Raw genomic sequence first — 18,241 nt, forward strand, 5'->3', positions numbered from 1 at the left:
CCTTTCATAGTCAATAAAATAAGTACCAGTTACGCACTGGGGTCAGTGTGCCCAGCCTGCCAGTTCTCCTCAAAATTGTCAACTTTGTGCCAAGATTGGAAAGAATTATAGGCAGTGAGCTGGCAGAATCGTTAGCATGCCGGACGAAATGCTGAGCGGTATCTTGTCTGCCATTACATTCTGAGTTCAAATTCCGCCGAGGTCAACTTTGCCTTTCATCCTTTCGGGGTCGATTAAATAAGTACCAGTTACGCACTGGGGTTGATATAATCAACTTAATCCGTCTGTCTGTCCTTGTTTGTCCTCTCTGTGTTTAGCCCCTTGTGGGTAGTAAAGAAATAGGTATTTCATCTGCTGTTATGTTCTGAGTTCAAATTCTGCCGAGGTCAACTTTACCTTTCCTCCTTTCAAGGTCGATAAATTAAGTACCAGTTGTGGGATCTTTTCAATATCGTGGCCAGGACCCCAGATCTTTCTAGTTAACTAAATAATTTGAAACTTCGTGTACTCATAGAGTGGAACTAGTTTATTCGCCAGTTGGAACTAGTTTATTTGAGAAAAATCTATTTTATGACTTTAATCGTAGATTAAAACTGCGAATTTTAACCAATGAGATTGCTTGTTTTCATATCTAAAACGTTACTGCGATCTGTTAGTGTGAAGTTGAAAGCAGTTTTGTGACGTAGTCTGCTCTCTCTTTGTAAGTCTGTCTGCCTCCCCCTCTCTTACTATATTACATTTATCTTGCTTGAACTCATTGAAATAAAACGTCCTCCTTTTTTTCTGTCTGTCTGTCCTTTTCTCTCTCTCTCCCTCTCTCTATCTCTCTTTCTCTCTCTCTCTCTCTCTATCTATCTATCTATCTATCTATCTATCTATCTGTATATATGTATGTTCATATATGTATGTAAATATTTATGAAATAAATAAACACACATTCTGTACTTGTTTCAGTCATTTGACTGCGGCCATGCTGGAGCACCGCCTTTTAGAGTGGTGAAAGAGTACAGCAGGGATCACCACCTCCTGCCGGAGCCTCGTGGAGCTTTTAGGTGTTTTCGCTCAATAAACACACACAACGCCCGGTCTGGGAATCGAAACCGCGATCCTCCGACCGCAAGTCCGCTGCCCTAACCACTAGGCCATTGCGCCTCCACATATTCGTGCGGATGTATTAAATATCTAAAATGTGTGAGCCTTATATAATTAAACTGATGATATATATATATATACACATATATATATATGTGTGTGTGTGTGCATGCGTGTAATGTATGTATAATTATATATATGCATGTGTGAGCGTGTGTGTGTGTGTGTGTGTCTGTATGCACGCGTGTGTGGTGTGTGTGTCTGTATGCGCGTGTGTGTGTGTGTGTGTGATGAAAGGCAAAATCGACCTCGGCGGAATTTGAACTCAGAACGTAACGGCAGACGAAATACGGCTACGCATTTCGCCCGGCGTGCTAACGTTTCTGCTTTGTTTACATTTAAGATGTTTAATACGTCACCAAATTGGTGGTCGAGACGGAGTAAATAAAATAAAGCCGAATGACGGATTATCATTGGTTAAAATTCTAATTATTAAACAACGTTAAACTTAGAAGTTACAATTCCGTTTTCATTCTGGTTTACAATTAAGTTTACTTTTGACACATTCTACCAGTATACGAAGTTTCAAATTGTTTGGTTCAGTAGGAAAAATTTGAAAAAACTGGCTTCAGAATTGAAAAGATCCAAAGATTGGAAAGAATTATCAACCATTTGTGACTGTTGTTTAGCCCCAAACCAGCCTTGACATAGCAGACCAAATGAGCAGACATTCTAGCCATGACCAGCCCCTTTCTTCTCTCTGGCATAGTCTACCTAGGACTGCATTATCCAGCATTCCTCTACTTTATTAAGATAGCAGGCTGTAGTAATTTGTAGGGAATTTGACTATTATTTCTTCCGGGCTGAGCAATTGCTGTTGTTGTTGCTGATCTGACGTCAGGTGTTTGTAACTTTCTGTACAAACATACGTTTATCTTTAACTGGTATCAGTCATTGAACTGGGCCATGCTGGAGCACTGCCTCAAAAGGTTTAAGATGAACAAATGAACCCCAGTACTTGCATTTTCAAGTCTGGTACTTATTCTATCAGTTCATTTTTGCTGAACTACTAAGTTACAGGGATATAAACAAACCAACATAGGTTATTGAACAGTGGCAGGAGGACATGCACTTGCATGTATATAAGCTGGGCTTCCATACAGTTTCTGTTTACCAAATTCACTCCCTAGGCATTGGTTAGCCCAGGGCTGTAGTAGAAGAGATTTTCCCAAGGTGCTGTGCAGTGGAATTGAACCTGAAATCAGCTTCTTAACCACACTGCCATGCCTTGAAAAACATTAGCTGAATGAGTTGACGCCAGTACTTGGTTTTATTTTTTTTAAAGCTTGTTGGCCTCTTTTTGCCGAACAGCTAAATTACAGGGATGTAAACACACCAACACCGGTTACCAAGCAATGATGTAACGCGCACACAAGAAAACACTTGCCCAAGGAAATATGCAGTGGGACTGAACCCGGAGTCATGAGATTGGAAGCAAACTTCTTACTTCACAGCTTTTTGATAGTCAGGGTCTGCTGAGTGCTGTACATGGTAAATTCCTAATTCATTGGAATTTCACCCCCTCAATGGTCAGAGAAGGAAAGTAAGAGCTTTAATGGTAACTTGTTAGGAACCCAGAGATTAGGAAGGAGAAATACTTTCAAGAAACTAAAATTAATTTTTCGGTTGAATTAATGTGTTTCAACCTAAAGAACAATCAGGTCTTTGTTTTATATATCAAACATGTATGTATATATATATATAGTCTGGGTGTGCTAAAATAATATTGCCCACCCACCAAAATGGTAAATTTTCTTTCTAATAATTCCATTGTTGTAATATCATATAATCTGGTCGTAAGCTGTTACGAAATCTAATTATACATACTCAGAAGGAAATTTATTTTAAGTCAAGTTGAGATTGTGTATAGAAATAGCTTAAAGTTGTATGGTTATTTTTGAATAAAACTTCTAGCATTGGAACTGGTTTAGCATAGTAGCACAATCTGTGACAACTGTCACCATACACCTCTGATTTATATATATATATATATATATATATACACGAGGGTGAGTCAAAAAGTAATGGCATTTTGTTTAGGACAGGTATAATTACCAACACAGGAACATATATCATACATCAAAATGAAGCTGGTCCTCTGTGGATCACATCCCTACTTCTCAACATAGTCACTGTTTCTTTTAATAGCAATGTTCCACCTTCAAATGAGAGCATGTATCCCTGCCCCATAAAATTCTGTTGACTGTTCTTCGAGTCACTTCACCACAGTTCACTTCCTCATCACTGGAATAATGTTTGCCTCTCAAACCCTCTTTCATGGAGCCAAAGAGATGATACTCCAGTGATGAGGAAGTGAAAACTGTAGTGAAGAAGTGGCTCAAAGAACAGTCAACAGAATTTTACAGGGCAGGGATACATGCTTTTATTCGAAGGTGGAACATTGCTATTGAGAGAAACGGTGACTATGTTGAGAAGTAGGGATGTGATCCACAGAGGACCAGCTTCATTTTGATGTATGATATATGTTCCTGTGCTGGTAATTATACCTGTCCTAAATAAAATGGCATTACTTTTTGACGAACCCTCGTATGTATATATATATATATATATATATATATATATTGGAAGATAGAAATAGCTGGATATACTGATAGCTGGCTAGATATATGAATAAGCATAGATGGATAGATAGAGATAGGCATCATGATTGACAGTATCTTTACATGCAACATAACTTTATGGACAAAATAAAACGAGGTTTATAAGAGTTTTCACCACCAGTCGCCCTTAAATGAAAGTTGTCTTTGGGAAAGAAACTTTTGGTTACAAGATATGTAAAGTGGCCTAAACTGTTATCATCGTCAAATGTTCCATGTTCCATGCTGGAATGGGATGGATGGTTGAAGAGGAGCTGGTGAGACAGAGAACTGTACCAAGCTCTGCTGTCTGTTTTGGCATGGCATTCTATGGCTGAATGCCTTTCCTAACACCAACCACTTTACAGAGTACTGGATGCTTTTTACGTGGTACCAGCACCAGTTAAGGTCAGCATGTAACTTGCAAGGCAAGACTCCTCAACTGAATAGGGGACAAGTATTGAGAGAGGTGGCTTTGTAACAGAGGGGCAGGAACAGGTATTTTGCTGTAGGGAGATCTTACAGTTACATTCCTTGAAGGAGGAGGAGGACATGGTGAAGATGGAAGTGGGTACACTAGGTGCATGACAAATTCCCATATTGGTTGTGGCCCTTGATAGAATCCCCATTAAATCCCCCCTTTGCTACATGACCCAATGCACTACAATGCAACTAATACAGGGCTAATACATTGTATGATGAGCACGTCTCTTGTTTGAGAGAATAAACATTGTTGCAGTCTCAGGAGCATTGATAGGAAAAGCTGATAGTGCAACAGACCAATGGCAATGTTTCAGTGTGTATGACATAATAATGATGATGATGATGGAGTTAGCTGGTCGGTAGGGAGGGGGGATGTGAAGGCGCATGGATCAGTGTTTAGAGCGTAGAGCTTACAATCATGAGGTTGTGAGTTCGATTCCCAGACCGGGCTGTGTGTTGTGTTCTTGAGCAAGACACTTTATTTCACATTGCTCCAGTTCACTCAACTGTAGAAATGAGTTGTGACATCACTGGTGTCAAGCTGTATCGGCCCTTTTGCCTTTCCCTTGGATAACATCAGTGGTGTAGAATGGGGAGGCTGGTTTGCATGGGCAACAACTAGCGTTCCACAATCAATCTTGCCCTGACTTGTGCCTCACAGGATAACTTTCTAGGTGCAATCCTATGGTCATTCATGACCGAAGGGGGACTCCTCCAGGGAGGTGGGGGCAACTCAATGATGAAACATTTGAATTTAGTTTGAAGATGCTTTTGACTAAGGAGGCAGTTAGAGTTTGTCAGGCACAGAAATTCTATTCTTTATGAGGCCAGTCATTGAACCTGTACAATATTTCAGGGCCCACATGCACTCATCTGATGGCCTTCCACACAGTTTCCATTTACCAAATCAATTCAAAAGGCATTGGTCAGCCCAGGGCTATAGTAGATAACATTTGCTGAAAGTACTGCACGGTGGGACTGAACCTAAACCTACATGGTTACAAAGTGAACATCTTAACTATACAGCTATGCCTGCTTTGATAACATTTGGGAAATAAGATAAGTTTCTTTGCTGAACTGATAATAAAATACCTGCCATTACAACTGATATAAGGAGTAATGTATTAAGTCAAAGTTCCCCCAAGTCATGCACTGTTATTATAAATGGTGAGAGCTAGAAAAGCTTTCTTTGATTCAGGTCTGCTCAGTCAGACAAGAACAAAATCAATTAGGTTAAGATTACCAAGTTAACCTGTAAATATTTGATGTGATCTCAATAACAACCAATGCAGCGATTAGATAAGATTACAAGAAGAAAGCCTGGAAAAATATTTTATGTAATGTCCACCCTTGCACACCTCCAACAGACGCAGAAAGCAGGTCAAAACTGCTTTCATATAAGTCCCCCCCACCCCTGCAGTTTAACAGTGTTGTTTGGATTTCTGGCTTGATTCTGAGACACTGTGCTTCACCTATTATGAATATTGTCGCCATCCATACAGGTGTCATAACTTTACATGCCACCCTTTCATACACAATTCACCATCACCATCGTTCAACATCCGCCTTCCATGCTGGCATGGGTGGGACGGTTTGACAAGAGCCAGACAGGCAGAAGCTGGCACCAGACTTCTGTAATGCCGTTCAAAAATTTGGATCTGGAGATCTCCATTTCCAGCGATTTTGAGGGCCACCTCCCAGTGGTATTGGGCGTCAACGAAGAGCCCTCGACTACAAGACGACCAAAGATTTTGTTTTTCCCCCCAACGTCTGGAGGTCTCCCGCCCCTAAGCCCTAGACCATCACCTAATCACCCTTACCCGTCTTGTTGCTTAACAACAACAACAACTTCTGTGACTGTTTTGGCAGGATTTTTACAGCTGGATGCCCTTCCTAACACCAAGCACTCAGCAGAGTGGACTCAGTGCTTTTTAGGTGGCACCAGCACAGGCGAGGTCAGTTTTGGCATGGTTTCTACAGCTGGATTCCCTTCCAAATGCCAACCACTTTACAGTGTGGACTGGTTGCATTTAAGTGGAACCTGCACTAACAGGGTCACCAAGTACTTTGCAAGACAATAAAAAAAAATGCATTCTATATAGACTTTACCACACCTGTGTTATTCAACAATGAAGTGTAAATTCTCACAGACAGTCTGTGAGTGTGATACGTCATCTTTTATTTGCTTCTGTCATCGGGCTGCCATGCTGGAGCACCTCTTTGAAGGATTTAATCAAAGAAATCAGCCCTTATTACTTATCGTTTAAGTCCGGTACTTATTCCATTAGCCTTTTTTGCCAAACTGCTAAGTTACAGGGAATGTGAATAAACCAACAGTAGTTGTCAAGCAGTGGTGGGACAGGGACATGCACACACACACACGTGTGTGTGTGTGTGTGGATCAACCTTTAAATGTTTCACCTTTTTTCACACCAATCTCTGAAATATTTTTGACTTTTGCCTGTAGTAGACATGTTTGTGATAAAAGACATGAGCATCATCATCACTCTGCATCCTAATTGCCTTTCCCCCCACCTCCATCTTAGTTTCTTCAGAGTTTAACCATGGAGAGTTGGGTGGAGCTGGTGGTGGGGGTTCTGTGTGAAGTTGTCTTCTATTCTGATGGTGGCAGGGGGGGGGTGATTCTGTAGTTTTATTCCTCACTACAGATGATCTTTCCCTCTTTTTTTTTTCTTTCATTCACTCTTCCCCCTCCTCCCCACTCCTCATCCAGATGGGAGTGAGTGAGGTGGAGGGGAGGGTGCCGTAAACAAGGGCAATCAACTACAGTTTACTTGATTAGTAATTACAGGAATATTTACTATGCTAGCATCTCTACCCCCCACCCCACCCTACACACACACACACTGACAAACTTCCTACTCTCTACAACTCTGTCTCTTCACAAAGACACACCCCCATGCTAACATACACACGCAGGCGCGCAAATCTGTCCCTCCACTGATTCTGTTACATTTTGCCTCTTCATACATACCTTCAGTTATCTCTACTGGAAACAAACACTCTCTCTCTCTCTCTCTCTGGCATTCAGATGTGTGTGTATATGTGTTTGCAAATGTATGTATGTATGTATGTACGTATGTGTGTATGTATGTATGTGTGTATGTATATATATATATATATATGTATATATAGACACAGACACATGCACACATACACACAAATGCCACACTATCATCTCCACTATACATTGTGGTGAATGGCCTGGGATACAGACACATGCTCCCTCTCTCTTTCCTGCCCCTCCCTGCTGTCCATTCTCTGTCTCAAGATAATTAGATATTCCTATTGTACCAGCTAGAAAAGGTCACATTGAAATGTCATCATTGATGGCAGAATGGGAGGGAATTGCAGGGAACAGGGGTTACAACATAGATTTTATTCTGTATGTGGAAGAGAAAGAGCAAGAGAGTGATAATTTGTCCAGCAATTTAGGTCAGATTTTCCTAAACTGGTGGTGGTGGTGGTGAATGGTTAGTTGTGGTGGCACTGAACCTGATGTTGTTGCTATTCCTGAGCATTCTTATGGTTGTGGTGACTGGTAAATGGTTTGCAGTGGAACTTGGTACTGGCGAAGTTAACCTTGGTGGTGGTGATAATGGTGGAGGTGACATGTTAAAGAGTGTGAGCTAATAAAATGTAATTATATACTAATTACAATTGGTAATTAGTGATTGTTCTTGGTGCACCATTCATGTCACAGCCCAGTAAGGGTACCTCTACATGGTTGCTAGACCTTCTAGAAATAACAGCCAAATCCCCTTCAAACCACATTCTGCCTACCATCTTAAAAAAGAGCAAATTAGATAATGTAGTCTGGGGTAGACTGTTCCAGAATAGAAGGAGGTTATTGTCATGGCTTGAGTGGCCTTCCAATGATAACGGTTTGTCTGCTCTATTAGTGCAGGTCTGGAGATTAAACAACACATATATACATACATACATGCATAAGTATATACATATATATATATATATACATGCATACGTACATTTTTTTTTTTGTCTTACAAGGTACTTGGTGACCCTGTTAGTGCAGATGCCACTTAAATAGTACCCAGTGTCCACACTGTAAAGTGGTTGGCATTTGGAAGAGCATTCAGTTGTAAAAGTCCTGCCAAAACAGTTGCAGGAGTCTGGTGCAGGGTTCTGCCTGGCAGGCTCTTGTCAAACCGTTCCACCCCTGCTAGCATGGAAAGTGAGTGTTAAATGATGATGATGATGATACGTACATGCATGTGTACAGGCAGACATATATAAGAATTTAGAATTTAGGGACTCTGAGGGATGTGAAATAGTTTTTTTAACTAGAGAACTTTTTTTTTTGAAAAAGGTTTTTCACCCAATATTTTACATGCTATTTTATATAAACACACAAACAGTCCGTGGACAACACCACCACCTCTTTTAACACACGGGGGTCACCAAAAAATTCACCTTCAGTAAGTCGACAAAGGGGTCTATACATGGCCATCCAATCTGTTAGAAACAAGTCAAGATCCTCAGATCAAATCCTTAAAGGTTTTCAAAAAATAAACAAAAGAATGAAAAATGGAAGGTCGCATTGGACAAATATGGTGGAATGTCTATGAAAAGACAGGATGATGGAAGCGGAAATGCTTTTGAAGAATCTGCACTTTCAGCTGACCTTCAACACCACATCACATACACACATATGACCATCACCCCTACAGCATCTATCCTCTATTGTTGTCTAAGTGGTAATGTTCAAGCTCTGTCCCCTCCATTTCCTATTTGGTTCCCCCTCATCCTCAATTCAAAGCCCTTGTCTGCTGCTGCTCCTTTCATCTGTCCCTTTAATATAACTTTAATTTCAGGAATTGCTTGATGATTAGATGTCAAGGGGTTTGGGGGGGTGGGAAAGTAACAAAGGACTACTAAATGGTTTGATGATGTATGTCTGGCTTCTAGCTACTCTCACCCACCCTTATATAACATAGGGGTTAGGGTATCCTCTCTATAGCAAGAAGTTGATGCTTGTCCCTCTATTATACTTTAGCCCTTCAACACCTGGTACAAAACCACAACCCATTCAAATACCCCTCCCCTCCAGTTGAAGTGGAGCACTGTTTCTTATCTTGAAGTCACTAGCGCCAGCGCATGAAATATGCACTCAGTGTGCACTGTAAAATGGTTGGCATTGGGAAGGGCATCTAGCCACAGGGGCCATACCAAAGCTGACATTAGAGCTCAACGCAGCTTTGGGGCTGATTGGATTTTGTCAAACTGTCCAATCCATGCCAGCATGGAAAACAGACGTTAAATGAAGATGATGATGATGATGTGAGTGTATCACATTCACTTTCATTGTTTCATTCATTTATAGTTGCTTAACCTCAGATCTGTTCTAACAAACCAGACCCCCTATGTCCTGGCATTCCAGCTATGATCATCCCATCTTTCCACCCCCAAATAAAATGTATTCTTGACTTTATCCCCAGATTATATTATCCAATGTGTGTCCTTCTTTCAAATGATAGGATGTGATTTGGCTGCTATTTCTTGATGGCTGTGTGACAATATAAAGATATCCTCATGGCTCAACTCCTCTCTAGAATTGGTCAAATGCCACACTGCATTATTATTGCTTTTTATTGAAGGTAGAAAAGTAAAAGTACCTGGCGCCTTTATGCCAGCACCACTTTGACTGGCTTCCATGCTGGTGGCACGTAAAAAGCACCCACTACACTCTCGGAGTGGTTGGTGTTAGGAAGGGCATCCAGCCATAGAAACACTGCCAGATCAGACTGGAGCCTGGTGCAGCCTCCTGGCTTCCCAGACCCTGGTCAAACCGTCCAACCCATGCTAGCATGGAAAACGGACGTTAAACGATGATGATGATGTAGAAAGCTGGCAGAATCATCACCAGGAAAAATACTTAGCGGCGTCTCCTCCATCTTTATGTTCTAATTTCAATTTCCGCTGAAGTCAGCTTTGCCTTCCATGTTGATAAAATAAGTCCCAGTCAAGAACTGGGGGTTGATGTAATTGGCTAAGTCCCCCTCCACACACACACACACACCAAAATTCAGGCCTTCTGCCAATTGTACAAACTATTATTATTGGTGTTGTTTGTTTGTCATGCAATGCTACTTTGGTAGCCGTCCCCCTTAATGAACTCGTCACTTTGTTTCCATTGTCCACTTCTGCAAAGTCTACTGTGCTGTGGAGATGTGGAGACTTTCATCAGTGGCTGAGTACTACCATGCTATACATTACAAGAAGAATCACCCCACCCTCTTTTTTTTACTTTGTTTTATCTTTATCTTGCAAGGTACTTGGTTACCCTGTTGGTGCAGGGGCCACATAAAAGAGTATCCAGTCCACACTGTAAACTGGTTGGTGTTTGGAAGGGGATCCAGGTTTAAAAACCTTGCCAAAACTGACCTCACATGTGCATGCACCACATAAAAAGTTCTAAGTCCACCCTGCTGGTTGGTGTTAGGAAGGGCATCCAACTGTAAAAATCCTGCCAAAACAGTCGCAGAAGTCTGGGGCAGGCTCCTACCTGGCCGGCTCCTTGTCAAACCGTTCCACCCATGCCAGCATGGAAGGTGGACGTTAAATAATGATGATGAACACACACAAACCCAATACCCACTGTCCACCACTTCTATATGCTACAATGTCCATTGTCACCCATTCCCCCAATACCAAGGGTTACTGTCCCCCACCCCCACTGTCTCCTTATGAGTCGCTAATGTCTCACGTGTGTCACCCTGTCACTGTCGACACAAAGACTCTTTACATCACAATAACTCTTTTCCTTCATGTTGAAAATAATTCTTCCATTAAATTATTTTCTATAGGAATATTTTAACTGATTAATTTCTGCTTGTAAGTACGTGTGTGTGGTGGTAGGGGATGCACATGTGATTTTTCTAGATGCCTCTGTGTATTTGTATGTGTGTGTCTGTGTGATTTTTTAATGCAGTTTTCCATTTCTTCCCCTCTCTCCGCCCCATCTCCCGGCTCCCCTCTTTCATATCAGCTGCTGTTCTTTCACCAGCTGCCTTCTTCTGATGATTAGAGGACCTCCTCCTCTCTCCTCACAGAAATACACAAAAAAAAAATATCACGTGAATCACAGCCTCTTCCATAAAATCAACCTCCACCTCTACCGTCACTGAATGAACACACTTCAGCTATGATCATTCATTCAGTTTTGATCTGACTCTAAGATATAGAGACATACATATCATACTAAAATATGGAGTGTAATTATCATGTGAAGATAATCTCCTGCATGATAGAGAATGTTCTCTGATGTTTGTTTTGCTGATGAAGTCAGAACAAGACCAAAACATGTTCAAAGTTGTCTCCCATGTTTTCCAAATTATTATAAGTCTCTGACTATTATTTTTCTGGGTTTTTTTTTATTTGAAATAATTTCTTGTTAATGATTTGATGTTTCATTAACTAGACCATGATATTTAAATGTGATATATATATATATTATTTGTTATTTTGCAGTTTTTTTTTTTAATATTAAATATGATAAAGCCAAGATATTTTACTAAAGTAAATTTAAATAATGAGATGAATTGAGCAGAAATGTTCCAAAAATATAAATTGGAATTGAAAATCCATTTAAAATTCAGTCTAAAACAATGAAATTGAAATCTGATTCAATTGAAAAAACAAAAATTTGTTTCTATTTTTGGTTTTTAATACAAATTTAATTGTATTTATTTTTATTTATTTATATTTTAAATTTCATTTTAAGGAAACATCTCTTTTAATTCTTGTATTGGCCCCAGTGCAATGACCAGGGCCAGGCTGGAGCACCAGCTTTGAAAGTATCGTCAACACTATTGATTTCTGTTCTACCTTTCAAGGTTGAATGGTAAAAATTAACCTGGGTAGAACTTCAACTCGGACCATAAAACAGTGTAACCTTTTGGCCAATGCTCTGACCATTCTGCTCTGTCCACTGGGAATTTAAATTTTTTAGTTTAAGCCTTTCTTGACCATTTTTATAATAAAATAAGCTGTCTGGGGAGAATTAATAAAGTACTTAACATTTTTATTATAAAGCTGGTGTCTGGAATTTAGCAGAAGATAAATACAAATCTAATTTGTCACAGAAATCTGGTGCAGGGTTCTGCCTGGCCGGCCCCTGTCAAACCATCCCACCCATGCCAGGATGGAAAGTGGATGTTAAACAATGATGATGAATAACAATGTATACATTGATGAGTTATAGGATTCATTAGAATCAAGGCACATCAACATGTAGGGGGCCAGAAATGGTTAGGTACAATAATATAGGGTTCACAGGGAGGTATATGTGTGTGTGTGTGTGCACATGTAAATGTGGCATGTAGGTGGGGGCCATGTAGTTGACAAGTTTGTTTCTGTACCACATGGTTTAGTTTTTGGTCCCATTGTGTGGCATCTTAGAGCCATGTGTTGTCTACTTTAGTTACAGGCAGACCAAAGCCTTGTAAGCGGATTTGGTAGAGGGAAACTGAAAGAAGCCTGCTATGTATGTATGTGTATAAATATATATGAACATCATTTCCAATATTCTGTGGGAACATATCTGGCCATGAGGAAATATTACCTTACATGGAAAGAGGTAAGGGTTGGCAGCAGGAAGGCATCCAGCCATAGAAAATCACCCTCTGTAAAACTCTACACCAAACAAGTTTGGAAAAGTAGACATTTATACAAAAATATATATATATAACTACACACACACACAATCATCATCATTGTTCTAATGTCCGCCTTTCTTCGCTTGCATGAGTCGGACAAAGTTTATTGAGGCAAATTTTATATGTATATATATATCTGTGTAAAATCTCCATCTCCAGTTGGCATTCAGAGGAAATGTCGGAATGAACGCGATGTTTCTCTCCTCCACCACCACTGCCACCGCCACCAGCTGCTTGTATGGCTGTAGACAACAAGGTGTGTGAACTTAACATCTGCCTGGTTGTTGTACCTGTTGCTTGACAAGACAGCAGCTGTCAGTGTATGTGTGTGTGTGTGTGTGTGTGTGTACACGCATCGCCAGGGATGCTTCTGTTGCAAGAGTATGCAGTATTGATCCTCTCTGCGCAGAGTGCAGCCCGACCAGCCGGCCAAGCCAGCCAGCCAGCTGAGCAAGATGGAGCGTTGCCATTAGTAACAGTCTATCATTTCTTGGATGTTGTTGCTGTTTCACCTTCACTAAATGTCTTTTCCTGGTTTCTATGTCTGTACATATCTGCACACACTGTGTCTCTATGTATGTATTTGTGTGTGTGTGTGCTGTTTGACTTTGTGATTATGTGTGTCTGATTCCATGCGTGTGTGTTTGTGTGTGTTGCTAACCTTGATCAAATCATTTTCCTGGTGTGTGTGTTTGCTGTCCACCACTTACACTAAATTACCTTCTGATGTACTTGGATGGGGATGTGTGTGTGTGTATGTGTGTGTGTACGCATTGATATCGCTGTTTTGTTTTTGTAAATTTATTTCTATGTCTGTTTACTGTTCACCTTGAAGAAAGTGGTCACTGGAATGGCATGTGTGTGGAATTGTATTATCAGCAACGTATAGACACACACACACACACACATCTATCTGTATGTATGTAACTGCATTGTCAACAATGTGTGTGTGTCTGTGTGTGGATATTGTGTATGAGTCAGTTTGTTGATGTGTGTGTATGTGTGTTTCTACATTTATCGATATGTTTTTCTATGTCCTTTATATATCAATATATTGATGTGTGTCTCTGTGCTTACCTGTACACTGCACATATATGTACGTGTGTGTGTGTATGTGATGTATACAGATGTGTGTATATGCATATGGATGTGTGTCTGTGGTTTTAATTCTTGGAAAGAGGCGTTACCGTTCCTCGTGGAATTGTTTTCGTTAATAAAATTTAGTTGCTTTGTCAGTACATACTCACATACATAGTTACATGCGACATAGAACACACACACACACGACACAGTGGTTAAGTTATTTGGGTACAGAGTCATCAGGCTGTGGGTTCAATTCCTGCACTAGACATGTCTCCTTGAGCAGAGCAAGACATTTCACTTTACTCCAGCCTACTCAGTGGAAATGAGCACCAGCTGAGGGCCAATAGAGTCCTCTCTCTTTCTAGCTGTCACATCCTGGATGCACTTCCTGGTTCAAACATGGCAGGGCCAAGGGTGTGAGGGGCTAAGACAGCAAATGCTTTATACTTGTTACCAAGTCTTCTCACTTGAAAGTAACAGCCTTAACAATGTGTGTGTGTTGGCTCAGGAGTGGCTGTGTGGTAAGTAGCTTGCTTACCAACCACATGGTCCATGGTTCAGTCCCACTGTGTGGCACCTTGGGCAAGTGTCTTCTACTTTAGCCTTGAACCAACCAAAGCCTTGTGAGTGGATTTGGTAGACAGAAACTTAAAGAAGCTCGACATATATATGTGTGTGTGTGTGTATTTGTGATAGTGTTTGTCCCCCACACCATTGCTTGACAACTTATGCTGGTGTGCTCACATCCCCGTAACTCAGCAGTTCAGCAAAAGAGACTGATAGAATAAGTACTGGGCTTACAAAGAATAAGTCCTGGGGTCGATTTGTTCGACTACAAACGGTGCTCCTGCATGGCCACAGTCAAAATGACTGAAACAAATAAAAGAATATATATATATATATGCTTAATCATACACTTACTCATATGAATCTACTTAAAGATTTAGTCATGCATATATATTTATACACACACACACATACACACACACACACACTTACATATATCCTTGTATATTTTTTGTTATATTTTTTTGTTATAAAACAACTTGGTTCTTTAATGTCAAAACATTGTAGAGTTTTGTCATCTCTAGACATTTAAACCCTCTTCTTAGAAGTTCTTTTACTTTGTGGGTGTGTGTGTGTGTGTGTGTAAACATATTTGATCTAGTGTTCAAATCGGTAATTTCAAGAATGTCGTGTGGAATGTCTCAGTGATTTAATCTAAAGGATGTGGAACAACATTGTTGCTCTGTATACATGCTCATGCAACATACATATCATCATCATCATTGTTTAACGTCTGTTTTCCATGCTGGCATGGGTTGGACGGTTCGACCAGGGTCTGGGAAGCCAGAAGGCTGCACCAGGCCCCAATTTGATCTGGCAATGTTTCTACAGCTGGATGCCCTTCCTAATGCCAACTACTCTGAGAGTGTAGTGGTTGCTTTTTACATGCCACTGGCACAGGGGGCAGAGGAGCTGGCATCAACCACGATCGGATGGTGCTTTTTATGTGCCACTGGCATGAAAGCCAGTCAAAGTGGCACTGGCATCGGCCACGTTCAGATGGTGCTTTTTACATGCTACCGGCACGGAGCTCACAATTACAATTTCCATTTGATTTGATTTTGATGTACCTGACTCAATAGGTCTCCTCAAGACACGGCAAAGGGTCTCCAAGAGATGTGTGTATATGTGCCTGCATATATTTGTGTACATACACACACACACTCATACACAGGCATATGCTCTTCTTTGAACCATTCACCATATTTATGCAACAAACCACTGCCTTGTTTAGAATTAAAAAGAAACTAAACTGTCTCCCACCTGCCACCCAATATCATGTTTCCCTTCACTCCTTCCATAAGTTTCCTCAAGAGTCCTACAGGTGTTAACCATTTCCACCATAGTGTTTGTATTCTGTTGTTTGTATAATTACATGACCAGGCTGCAGGAGGCCTGCACAAACCCTAGTGGATCTTTGCAAGGAGTGCTTTGTTTCTACTCTTTGATGCCCTTCCCAACACCCAGTACACTTTGTAAATCTGTTGGGGAATGAAAATTAGGAGCAAAATATAGTCCTTCAATCCATGTTAAAAAGCAAAATTGATTTCTTTAAGCCACACCAACAGGGGAGGTGCATATAAAATAAACAATAATAAATATCTATATATATAGAATGGCGGTGCCCCAGCATGGCCACAACTCGTGAGCTGAAACTAGATAAAATATTAAATATATATATATATAATATATATATATATATATATAATATATATATATATATATATATCTCATCATCATCATCATCGTTTAACGTCCGTTCTCCATGCTAGCATGGGTTGGACGGTTCGACCGTGGATCTGGGAAGCCAGAAGGCTGCACCAGGCTCCGATATATATATATATATATATATATATATATATATATATATATATTACAGTTGTTAACTTTATTGACAGACTGTCAGTATAATTATATGTATTTAATTTTTGTTTTTTGTTATTTTGTAGCTTGGAAAATGGATGGTATCGTAGCTGGTCGTAAGCTATTGGAAGCCTCTTTACCAAAAGAAGACACTATTGGCATCATATCTGGTGGTTTAGTTGGAGGGCTAGCTGCCATGTTGATCCTGGTCTTTCTCTTCGCTCTCTGCAATACATGTAAGGAGAGGTAAGTAGAGGGGCAGGGACTTGGTCCCTGGGTTCCTGCTTCTAGTACTCACATGTGGGCATGAACATACTGACATACAGACACATACTCGGACATAAACGTATACACATATTTACATGGAGATATACACACATATATATGAGCATAGACAATAGACACACAGACATGGACACAAACATACAGACATAAACATACATACAGACATAAACATACATACACAGACATATGCATGCACACACTCACATACAGACATGCACACACACACATACACAGGCATATACACACAATAAACATATGCGCACACATTCTGCTGCTTATTGTAAATCTTCCACTATTGTCTCTCAAAGACTCTTTGATTTCCTCCAAAGAGACAAAGATCAGGATCATCATCATCATCACTATCACCACCACCACCACCACCCCTCTCCTACACACCTTTCAATGTCTGATGTCCTCTTATTCTCTCTCCCATCTACTCCTACCACCACCCACTTGTATCAACTATTGTCGTCCATCCATCAGACTTTATTCAACAACCTTCCACAACTACACCAGCATCACCGTTGTTGTTGTTCTTATTATTGTTATCATCATCCTATCTGCCATCAGTATTGTAACGTGGGATACAGAATCAATAATTTTTTAGGAAAAAATACCTTTTTTGTTTTTGTTTTTTTTCCTGACTTTTATAATTTTGAATATTTACAACATAACAGCCTTGTGCTTTATATTAAAAAGAAATGTCAAATGCTGTATGGGGTTTGCTTTGGTACTTTTATGACTGTGTTGTTGCAAGTTCAATCCCACTGCATTGCACCTTGCCCGAGGGTCTTCTGTAATCTTGGGCATGAAATTGACTGTTGGCAACTGTATGGAAGCTCATTATATCACAGTATCAGCCAAACATTCAGATGCTGTTGTACACCACTGGTCACAATGTGCTTCTAGTTCTCACTTGATTGTACCATTCTTTTCCATTTTGACCCAAATTGGTTAACTAAATTGGCTTCCCATTGTCGGGGAGGCCTTCCTAGTGGCCTTTTCCACTCTCTCACATACCACTCAGCAACTGCACAGGTTCACCTTTTGTCTGTGGATCTTGAGACATGTCTGGCCCAGCGGGACTTGTGCTTTTGGTATTCTGCGATTATATCAGTCACTCTATTCTCTTCTTGAATTATCTCATTTGAAATATGCTCTCATAATGATGTTCTTCAAATGAATCTCTCCCTGCCATATATATATATATATATATATATATATCACGTGACCGACCAGGCCATGAGATGTTGCGACACATCACTGGTCACAATGCGCTTCACGTTGTTTTAGCCTTCAGTGATGCCACCCCACTGGCTAAGCGAGCAGGCCAACAGAAGAAAGAATGAGAGAAAGTTGTGGTGAAAGAGTACAGCAGGGATCACCACCACCCCCTGCCGGAGCCTCGTGGAGTTTTAGGTGTTTTCGCTCAATAAACACTCACAATGCCCGGTCTGGGAATCAAAACCGCGATCCTATGACTGCGAGTCTGCTGCCCTAACCATTGGGCCA

The 18,241-nt window shown here is 40.5% G+C and overlaps 1 protein-coding gene across 1 annotated transcript in view; it reads left to right on the forward strand.

The window, feature by feature from the left end:
* Positions 1 to 18,241, forward strand: part of LOC115210338 — a 57,184-nt gene that overhangs the window by 11,156 nt on the left and 27,787 nt on the right. Inside the window, exon 2 of the mRNA XM_036502347.1 lies at positions 16,531 to 16,690. Coding sequence (XP_036358240.1) covers positions 16,539 to 16,690 — 152 coding nt within the window. The 5' untranslated portion in view covers positions 16,531 to 16,538. The remainder of the gene's footprint in view (positions 1 to 16,530; positions 16,691 to 18,241) is intronic.

The sequence above is a fragment of the Octopus sinensis genome, linkage group LG4 (assembly GCF_006345805.1).
Source record: "Octopus sinensis linkage group LG4, ASM634580v1, whole genome shotgun sequence".
NCBI classification, from domain to species: Eukaryota; Metazoa; Mollusca; class Cephalopoda; order Octopoda; family Octopodidae; genus Octopus; species Octopus sinensis.